This window comes from Mobula hypostoma, chromosome 7 (assembly GCF_963921235.1).
Source record: "Mobula hypostoma chromosome 7, sMobHyp1.1, whole genome shotgun sequence".
Classification (NCBI taxonomy): domain Eukaryota; kingdom Metazoa; phylum Chordata; class Chondrichthyes; order Myliobatiformes; family Myliobatidae; genus Mobula; species Mobula hypostoma.
Genome location: NC_086103.1, coordinates 45,791,121 through 45,802,160, shown reverse-complemented (window position 1 = coordinate 45,802,160; position 11,040 = coordinate 45,791,121). Strand labels below are relative to the sequence as shown.

The 11,040-nt window shown below is 38.2% G+C and overlaps 1 protein-coding gene across 1 annotated transcript; it reads right to left on the bottom strand.

Moving 5' to 3' along the window:
* Positions 1-414: 414 nt before the first annotated feature.
* Positions 415-10,588, bottom strand: nme5 (NME/NM23 family member 5). Its single transcript, XM_063053369.1, has 5 exons — positions 10,064-10,588; positions 6,691-6,896; positions 5,575-5,675; positions 1,985-2,103; positions 415-1,125 (listed from the first exon to the last, which is right to left on the bottom strand). The coding sequence occupies exons 1-5, from the start codon at positions 10,178-10,180 to the stop codon at positions 1,060-1,062; spliced, it is 609 nt and encodes a 202-aa protein (XP_062909439.1). The 5' UTR covers positions 10,181-10,588; the 3' UTR covers positions 415-1,059.
* Positions 10,589-11,040: the final 452 nt, after the last annotated feature.

Below are 11,040 nucleotides of genomic sequence, written 5' to 3'. Positions count from 1 at the left end.
ATCTTGTGTGTGAGATGCACAAGGACGTTGCCAAGGCCAGAGGGTTATAGTTATGAAAGTACTATTAGCCTTAGGTCATTACCCTTCACTCTTGGGTATGAAGGAGACCAACAGGAGGCTTAATGGAGCAATGCAGAACTATGAGTGGCTGAGACAGGGTGAAGGGGATGAAACCCATAGCTGCAGGGTGAATAACTGGTGGCCATAGATTTAAGTAAATTGGTGGAAGGATAAGAGGGGAGTTACAAAGAAAAAAGACAAAGAATAGTGCGATTCTGGAACTCACGGACTGCATAGCCAAAAATGACAGGAACCCTTAGTACATATAAAACTTACTTCAATGACCATCTGATGAATTGAAAGCTAAAATATGTGGACTGAGTTAAAATTCAGCCAATGTGGATATGATGAGTCTTCCTCGGTATCACAAACGTCCACGATCCTATGAAAGCTGACGGAAGTGCTTAAACACATTTCTTCAATATTCACAGTGATCTGTGTATTAGTCAGAACAAGCATCAACTTCCAAGTTTATACTTTGGACTAGGTGCTAGAAAGTATTTTATTTCACAAAGATCATTGGAGTATGGAATGAATTATCACAATTTGATAGACTCAGTTGTCAATCACAAATTAGGAAAACATTTAACAAACAATTATCGAGGAGCATACATCTGAGGAAAGTGGAAATAGTAAAACAATAGCATTCAAGTGTTGCTGTTGATAGTAAAACACCATCTTAGTATTGAACCCTCCTCTCAATTAGGCAAGTCCAGCGCAATCAATTAATTATGTTGGTTTCTTTAAGGGTCATCAAGTAAGAGATATTACTGTTGAATGATTTTTCTGCATTTACATTCACTGTAAGTATCAGAAGCTGATATTAAATATTAAAAACACCAACTGTGTTGAATAGATTAAAATTCAAAGTCATCTGTTGTTTCCATCGGTCAGACTAATTCCACCTACAATTAATATTTCCTAGAAGTGGAGTTATTTTTCATCTTTCCAACAATTTAAAGTACTTTAAGCTGTCAGGATGATTATTTTAAGGCTCTTCTATTCGTCCTCATGAATGCTTGGTTTGTTGGGATTGTTTGCAATCAGCCAGTCTGCAAGCCAGGTCTGAAACAGAATACAACATAAAGCTGCATTAAAAATAACTGATGTTAAAAAAATTAAAAGAAGTGACTTTTCCTGCACATCATTGGTTGGAAGTGGAGTCATGTCATGTCATGTCATGTCATGACTCCCATTTGAACTCCCTTCACTATTCCTCAAAAACATAATTCAGAGCAGTATCTGCTTCATCTTGCCCTTGTTATCACACAGGAATAGCAAACTGTAATCAACATGTTGCATTCGGCTCATGCAAGTACATTACATTAAGAATTTGATTGATTATGATGAAAGATTATTAACTTTAAATCATAATTCTATGTATCATCCTTCGCACATACTGCCTTAATTGTTCAACACTTACAGCATTTCTAGTTTTTGTCAAAGATTTCCAAAATCCATCAATTGACAAAGGCCAATTATAAAGGCATTTTTTTTCTCCTTGAACAATTCATAACGCTTTGCCATTGAAGACAAGCATTCTGATTTTAGCCTTTTCACAATGTAAATTACATTTTCAAGTCATGAGAATGTGCTTGTAAAATGTTACTGAACAAAATTCCCTCCTGATGTTTGGAATTAAATTAATTTTAAGAAACAAAATGAATGCTCTGTGCGGAAAGTTACTTAGATGCACATCATGTGCAGAGGTAGAGAAATTTCTTGGTAATTTACTACAAGACCAAAAAATATAGCAACAGTAATAGAAAACCTTATTTTCTTAATGATGGAAATCTTCACAAGGAGTTCAACATTGCTACAAGGTAACAAATAATACATTTGAGAGGGGTAATACACAAGGTGAGCTAACGAGCAATTGCCACAGATATTAACGTACAGCATTCAACGACTGGAGAGTACTTACAATAGCATCTACAGGTTTCTCCTTGCAGAGTTTAGTTAGTCCAGACAACAACGTAGGAATTACATTCTTGCTCAGGTAGCTCATTGCAGATTGTCTGATTTCAATTGTATCAATGGAAGCTGTGAAGGATTGAATAATCAGAAATCTGCCTCAAGATTTCCTGCTAATATTTGTTTTAATTTTTCTACTTTCCTGCTCCCTCTAGTGAAGCTACTAAGAGATCATAGAGTACAAGCAGTCCCCAGGTTCTGACAGGAGGCTAATCCAAAGAACTACTTGCAAAATGGAAATAATCAGTAACAACTCTGATGGAAGAGTGAGCAGCTATGGGGAAGTGGCCACCAGCCAGCCTCACTGACACAGTGAGTGAACCTGTTCAGTGCTCTCAGCTCTGCTTGGCTTGGTAGAGTAGAGGAGAGTGTGGATGTGGAGAGAAGGCAGACAGAAATGCCCCATTCGCACCAGCAGAAGATCCCTGCAGATCCACAGTGGCTGGAAAATCCCAAATGCTCGTCTGTATATATGGACTGTTAACAAATCTGGCATTCCAGCCCCAGCCCACTCCAGTTACCACTCCAGCCACCTGCAGGCAAGTCCACTGTCTCCTGCTACTCTCAGCCGTTCATAACCTGGAGCGGAGCTGTTTCTTCATTGTTTTAAAGATAACCCTACAAGTATGTCCAGAGTTTGTTCTAACTTGGAAACAATGTACATATTTCTAGAGCAGTTACTTATCATGAGTAGTGTTAGCTCTCTGATTCAATCAAAAATCAGCTTAAGCAAGCTCCACTCAAATCAGGCCTTTAACCTCACACAGACAGAGAAACGCATGATCAATAACTGGTATTAGAAGACAGCTATCTTGATCATGGTTGTTCCACTTCATTGTGCCATTAGCGACCTTTATTAATTAAGTGTATTGAAATTCCCTTAAGAAAATTGACACTGCACAAAATAGATAATTGTAGAGTTAACACATTTTACGGAAATGTTAATTAACATCATTAATTTAAAATATATCTTATTTACGAATCCCATAAGGCTACAATTGTAATGAGGGTCAAAATTAATATAAATTGAAGCAATTTTTAATTTAATTACATGAAATATTTCATTAAAGTTGGTTCTCTTTTGTTCCAATTAGCAAAGGATACAATTTTGAAATTGAGGGCAAATTTGCAAGCATAGGTATGATGTTGCTTCAAGTGGAGAAAACAATGTTGTATTTTATATGTTGAGACTATTTGTTTTCTTGAACAGTTATTCTTTTAAAATTATTTTAAATAAATATGAATTAATAGTTGTTTAAAAAAAGACAGGAAAGGTTGTTAGGAATGTCAGAGCAGGTATTCAGCACCAGAAGCTGTTACACTTGTTGGTTAAATTACAACAAATTGGTACCTTAACTCAATTTTTTCCCTCAAGAGTGTAACTTACAATAATTATGCAATAAATCTAGCAATCACAGGTTAAAAAAATTTGAATGGGCCTAATCATAACAGCTTCCTCTGGTGGGCCAAGAGGGGTTGGAATGCAGGCAGATAGAAAGAATTCCAGATTTCTATTACTATAAGATGTACAAGGTGATAGGGAAAGAGCTTCCCGACTGGATACAGTCCATACTTCTAGTGCAAATTGGATACAAAACAGCACACATTTTGAAGAACTACCATCCGTGCTCCCTTCTCCACATTCCCCATGATGAAAACCATCATATTCACTTACATATCATACAATACAACATTATCCTCAAGCAAGAAAATCAGGGTGTGGTTTATTTTTCTTTGCTTTTGATTATGCATCAAAGATAATTGACAACTTTAAGTGTGGTAACTTGGCAACAGTGATTAAAACAATTAGTAATGGGTTCCATGCAGAAAATAATCAAGTTAAATTACAGTGCAAGTAAATTAGTGATCAATTAAAATTTTTAATGATTAATTTTTTAATACTGTTTGTTAGTTATCGCCACAGAGCTACAGCACAAATATGGACTCTTGATCCCTCCAAGCTGACACTGACTATATCCACCCATTGTGTTTATCAGTCAAAATATATTTTTATTCTTGCACCCAAAATATCCAATTAAATTCCTGGGTCTTTACCACCTCCCCTAAGAAAATCAAATGAGTACAAGAGTGGAAGTTTTAAATGGTGACTAAATTATGATGAGCATGAAGCCCGTTTTGTCGGTGAGCCACTTCTACTTAGATGATTTTTAAAGTTTTTTTAAAGAACGTTTAAAAATCAAGAAACTTGACCCTATATTAAAATGTCACACAAAGCTGAACTGAATACACATGAACTCTTTCAGCTTTGTGTTATATTCTGTGTTTTTACCATTTGCATGATTGTTTTGTGCATGAGGAAGCAATTTGATGTTTTTCTTTGAACGGGTTCCATTGTTTTCTTTGTTTTGTGGCTTTTTGTAGGGAAAACAAATCTCAGGGTTGTATACTGAATACAGACTTTGGTAATAAATACACATTCAATCTTTGACTATTTTGTGCTACTAAAAACAGAATTATCACACACAAGCTCCATGCTCATGTAATATCTCGTCAGGCTGTTGTGCCACCCATTGTGAAGTTATATTATGAAATGTTTTTAGGAGTGGGAATTTAAATGTTTTTCCCCTCATGTTCTTCCCAAATTTGATAAAATAAAGCAATTTATTTATTGCAAAAAAACTTACCTATGTCTGCTTTCTATGAGGATTTCCAACTATTTTAATACCTCTGTCACAAAATACTTATTTTTTTATAATATGTTATATTTGCCTCGGAGATGGAAAAGGAGATGTGGAGTGTTCCAGTGCTCAAATCAGCAAAAGCCTGCATGTGACTGCATCAATTATTTAGGAAAGCAAACAGAATATTATTTATCATTAGTAAACTGAATTTAAAAGTAGGGAGCTTATACTTAAATTGTACAGGGTATATTGTATGTGAGATTACATCTGGATTATTGTGTGCTGTATAGTATTGGCCTAATTTAAGGTAGGATATTAATCCATTGACAGTAGTTCAGAGGAGGTTTGCTACACTGAAACATGCCAAGAGCTGGTTGTCTTATAAGGTTGGTCAAGATCCACTGTAGTTTAGAAGAAGGAGAGAGGACTTGACAGGACATACAGAGAAGACGTTGCCTTTTGTGGAAGAATCTAGAACTAGCAGTCACCTTTCAAAATAAGGGTTGCCCACTTAAGATAGAAGTGAAGCAAAATGTTTTCTTTTACAGGATTATAAGGCTTTGCAACTCTCTTCCTCAAAAGACAGGTACTTCAAATATTTCTTAAGGACAAGGCTTGATAAGCAAGGAGGACGAACGGTACTATTTCTATTGAATGGGCAACGTCTATACAGTAACTACCTGGAGTTTATAAAATCATAAGTGAAGAATTTCTCCAAGTCTGTTAGAATACTACATTTAATGCGATGATATCATAATTTTATAATGTTTTATTGAAATGAATATAATTCTTGATTTGCTTGCCATTTTGATGCCAGTTGATAACAGGACAGATAAAATGGAATTACTCCTCTTCACATGTGTTAAGGAAATGTAAGAACTGGAAGTTAAAGACTTACCATCAGGAAAAATAAATCGAATTTCCCTCTCTGCTGCAAAAAAAGTCTCACTGCCATGCACAGCATTCCTAAGCTCATCCGTCCCATATAACGCTCTTAAACTGCAATGGTCACATATTGATAGAAGATAGGAAAACAAAAATATCATATTCCTGCATTTTTCACATGCAGAACATTTTATTTGTTAGAAAAGAATGAACAAACTACTGTTTGTAATGATAAATTGCCAGATAAACAATGAAGCTACTCAATCTTTATCATAAAGTTCTTACCTCTATATAACAAATTTAAAGAATTGAATTTCATGGAATTTATTAAAGGGCAGCCAAACCTAGACTCCAACAAATAAAACATAGTCTGCATTTAGCCCCTTCTACACTCAGTGGCTACTTTATTAGGTACGGGAGTGGTATCCAGTGTGATCTTCTGCTGCTGTAACCCATCCACTTCAAGGTGCGATGTGTTGTGCATTCAGAAATGCCCTTCTGCGCACCACTGTTGTAACACGTGGTTATGAGAGTTACTGTTGACACGCTGTCAGCTTGAAACAGTCAAGCTAGTCCCCTATGACCTCTCTTTTTTGTCCACAGAACTGGCACTCACTGGATGTATTTTGTTTTTCCATGCCATTCTCTGTAAACTCTAGTGACTGTTGTGTGTGAAAATCCCAGGAGATCAGCAGTTTCTGAGATACTCAAACTACCCCGTCTGGCACCAACAATCATTCCATGGTCAAAGTCACTTAGATCACATTTCATCCCGATTGTGATGTTTGGCCTGAACAACAACTGAGCCTGTTGACCATGTGCACATGCTTTTAGACATTGAGTTGCTAAGACATGATTGCCTAATTAAAGATTTGCATTAACAAGCAGGTGTACAGGTATACCTAATAGTGGCCACTGAGTGTATTTTTTGCTTTCCTAACCAGAGAGAAGAAATTTAACCTCTTCCACCAATTGAGATATTGATAGAATCAGATTACCTTACCAGGCAAGATAATCTCTTCTCTATCACAACATGTTCTACTATTATTTCCGAACAGGACTAGTGCCAGGGAAAGAGAAGAAAAGAAAGATTTGCCTCACAGGATTTTTTATTTCTAAGAGCACTCACCTCCCTGGGTGAGTTTCTTTTGCCTTTACACTATCAGCAGGTCCAATCAACTCATTCCAGTATGCAATTGCTTTATCTCTGGCAATAACCATGGCAACACTTGTCCCAGAACTCATGAATGCTGTAAGGCTGGGAAAGAACCTTTTTCCATAATGTGCTGCATAAATATCACTGCACACCTGTGGGCTTAAACAGACTCTCCTTTTCTGCAATGGGAAAGAAAACCAATGCAATCCTGGGTTAGTAGGGTTAAAAGCAAAGAGGAGGGATGGATGGGAGAAAAAGAAATGAAAAAGGTGGTGGGGCAGGAAGGTAGGAAATATTAAAACACAGATGCCCAACTCTGTTGGGATCTCAAAAGTTTGTTGCTCCAATGAAGAGGAAAAATGCAAAATTTCAAACAAACATTAAAGCATTTCCATTATGTAATATATGATAAAATATTTAAAATGGGCGTAATATAATTATGCATTGTAAATATCTCTCTGTTTAAATCCATGTCACACTCAATGATTCCAGCCTGACTCAAATGATGCATTTTTCAAAGTTCAAAGTAAATTTATTATCAAAGTACGTGTCTGTTACCATATACTACCTTGAGATTCATTTTCTTGCAGGTATTCACAGTAGAACAAAGAAATATAATAGAATCAATGAAAAACTACACATCAACCAAGACTGACAAATCTGTGCGAATACAAATAATAAATAAATAAATAGTACTGTCATTGAAAGTTAGTCCATCGGTTGTGGAATTAGTTCAGAGTTGAGGTGAGTGAAGTTATCCTCGCTGGTTCAGGAGTCTGCTGGTTGAAGAGTAATATCTGTTCCTGAACCTCCTGTACCACCACCTCAATGGCAGCACTAAGAAGAGAGTTTTGTTGGGATGGTGGGGGCCCTCGATGATGGATGCTGCTTTCCTGTGGCAGTGCTCCTTGTAGATGTGCTCAGTGGTGGGGAGGGCTTTGCATGATGGACTGAACTCTACCCACCACTTGAAGGTTTTTCCATTCTTGGGGACTGGTGTTTCCATACCAGTCCATGACACAACCAGTCAGGATACTCTGCACCACACATCTATAGAAGTTTGTCAAGGTTTTCGATGACGTGCCGAATCTGCACAAACTTCTAAGAAAGTACAGGTGTTGCCGAGACTTCTTTGTAAAGAAGTATATGTGCTGATCCCAGGACAGTTCCTCTGATATGATAACACCAGGGAATTTAAATAATATATCATTGTAAAACTGATGTAAGAGATAAATCACATGTCCGCAGTACTACAAAGACCTTCCTTTTCCCTCTGCTGGAATATACAGGTCTGCCTTAGCCTCAACTCATTGTTTATTCACCAAATCTGACATCATTTGAAAACTTTGAAATTATGTTGCTGAAATCATTATCAACCTCATCTCTCATTGCTATTATATTGATTTTAGAGTCAGAGCACTACAGCAGAGTAACAGTCACTTTGGCTCTTTTAGTCTATGCACTTTATTATACTTAGCTCTCTTGTCTGTCCTCTCTCAAAGTATCTATTGTATATTTGAGATTATCCTAAACTCTGTTGCTGATGATCGAACATAGCATATATATTATCCACCACATCTGTGTTCACTGATATTAAAATCCTTAACTTTATTTTCTTTATCCTTGCACATCCTTATCCCTATCTTGATCTTTCCCCAGTTCTACACCTTCCAAGTTATTAGCACTCCTGCAATTCAGGCATTTTGATCCATAGAATGTCCTTTCCCATTGGGCTGAAAGTACATTGATCATAAAAGTACCCATCTCAGCAATCCATTCCTTCGTTCACCTGTACGTTGTTAGTGACCAATGTTTCAATAAAGTTTTTATTATCATCAATCTGTTTCTTGATCTTGGTTGTCCATATTCTTGCTATTGCAAGTTGTAGTAAACAACTTAACAATAACAGGATTTCATTGTGGACTTCAGGCATGCCAGGAATCACACTCACGTCCCCATCTACATCAACGGAGCTGCAGTGGATCGTGTATCAAGCTTCAAATTCCTTGGTGTCTACATTTTCCGAGGATCTCACCTGGTCCCTGAACTCCTCCATCCTGATCAAAAAGGCGCAACAGCACCTTTATTTCCTGCAGAGCATGAAGAAAGCTCACCTCTGTCCCAGGATACTGACGGACTTTTACCATTGTACCATTGAGAGCACACACACCAACTGCATCTCAGTGTGGTATGGCAATTGTCCTGTATAGGACCGCAAAGCACTCCAGCGTGTGGTGAAAACTGCCCAGCAGTTTATCGGCACCCAGTTGTCCACCATTGAGAACATCTACCATAAATGCTGCCTGGGCAGGGCAAAAAGCATTATCAAGGATGCAACTCACCCTAACCATGGACTTTTTTACTCTCCCATCCGGTAGGTGCTACAGGAGCTTCCGCTCCTGCACCAGCAGGCACAGGAAAAGCTTCTTCCCCGAGGCTGTAACCCTGCTGAACCTCACATCTCAGCGCTAAGCAGTATTGCATCCGTATTGTACTGTCTCAGTACTTTTATATTTGTCTGCTGTATCACTTTTTTTATTCACAGTTATTTTATAAATAACACTATTCTTTGCATTTCTGGTCGGATGCTAAATGCATTTAATTGGCTCTGTATCTGTACTCGGCACAATGACAATAAAGTTGAATCTAATCTAATATAATAGCACTTGTATAGTTCTTTAATTCTAAGAAAATGGAATATCTCTGACCCCTCAACCACGTCAACACTCTAGCATTATAAACTGATTACTTGATTAACACTGAAGCCCAGCCCAATGACAGGAACTGTTCTGATCCTTCCCTGTGATCGGCTTCAGACTCACAAGATCTTGGGGCTCCACCACTGAGGAATGTGCTAATTTAACGCAGTAAATTGATCTTGGGAGATTTGCACCAATTAAGTAGCAACTTCCTTTCTCCATAGGTCAGCAATAAATGTGGGTACAATTGTGATAAAATCCAGGATCATACTGTATTTATCAAGAACACTTCGATTACAATGGGTCACCACTGCAATCTCCGGATAAATAACATGACAATTTCTTTTGCATTTTATCTCCGTAAAAAGTTTAAGAAAATTGTCACCAGTCATGTTTACCCCTGGAAGTACAATTTTCCTTTATATTCATATTCAACAATCTCTACAAGAAACCAATGCCACGAAATTGGCAACCTAACAAACAATACCCAAATTTGATTTTTGTTTGGACATTTAAAGCAGATTTTCCACCGTACAGAAACTCACACCACTACGAATTCAGCAGCAATACTTTGTACAGAAACTTAAAGTCACACTGGCAGGAGGATGTCTAATTCCGGCCAGGACTAACCACCCGACTTACTGTACCTGAATAATGGTGAAGCCGGATCGAAGAATGGTCTCTTCAATTTCGTCCGCCTTGTCGATGGCGTCAGGTTTAATCAAAGCCAGCGTCCTCTCCATGTACACCTCTGCCTTCTCCATGACTCACTCGCGTATGGTCCAGGTATCGGACTCTCTCCGAAAATGGGACAAATGGAGCAATCTCAAGACAATCAAAATCGTATGTAGTATTTTTGCTGAAACGCTTGCTGCTTGATACAAAGGAACCGAAACGCCGCTGGGACTTCGCTCCTGGCCTTGTTAGGACTGCTTCACAACAGTTGCCAAGGCGCACAGCGTAGAAGTACTTTCCCATGATACTCTTCAGAAACAACCGGTCTCCGAACATTTTACACTCGCCAAAGCGCAATTTATTCGACAGGCATTTTTTCTCTGTACGTGTTCTAATCCAGTCATTAAGTGCAAACAAACACAGGGTGTTGACAAATACATTAGGTGAGTAAGATTTGGGCATTTCCGTTCGATAAAAGTATGTGCAGACTGGGGGCCTCTAGATCCCGCTAGCCTCTACAAGCGCAACCCAATTCTCTGGCTAACGAAAGCACATTATGCCACTTGGCCACCTGTTCTTAGTTGAGCAACCATTGCTTATACCAAGAAAGTGTGAGATTTCCGATTATGTGTTTTACAAAGCAAACCAGTGTAGGGTGTTTACTATGAATTCGATTTTTTTTGTGTGGCAACGCGCCCTTAACATTTAATAGCATTACCATCATGTCCCCCCACCATCAGGTTCCAGGGATTTCCACTGAACAGAAATTCAACTGGGACCTCAACTCCAACCGTACAAGCGGTATTTCCTGGTGGCCAACTATTGTATTTCAATTCCTATTCCCATTTGTGGTACGTGGCCTCTGCTGCCTCGTTGAGGCCACTCAGGTTCGAGGAGCAACACCTCATGTTCCATCTAGGTAGCCTCTAACCTGCTGGAAATTCAAGCA

Bases quoted from the DNA above. Each gene is read 5' to 3' on its own strand.
- nme5 (XM_063053369.1), bottom strand. From the start codon at position 10,180: ATGGAGAAGGCAGAGGTGTACATGGAGAGGACGCTGGCTTTGATTAAA. The intron at 2,104-5,574 runs GTAAGTCTTTAA...AATCCTTCACAG, and splicing joins TCGATTTATTTTTCCTGATG to CTTCCATTGATACAATTGAA. The intron at 1,126-1,984 runs GTAAGTACTCTC...ATTCTGTTTCAG, and splicing joins AGAAACCTGTAGATGCTATT to ACCTGGCTTGCAGACTGGCT.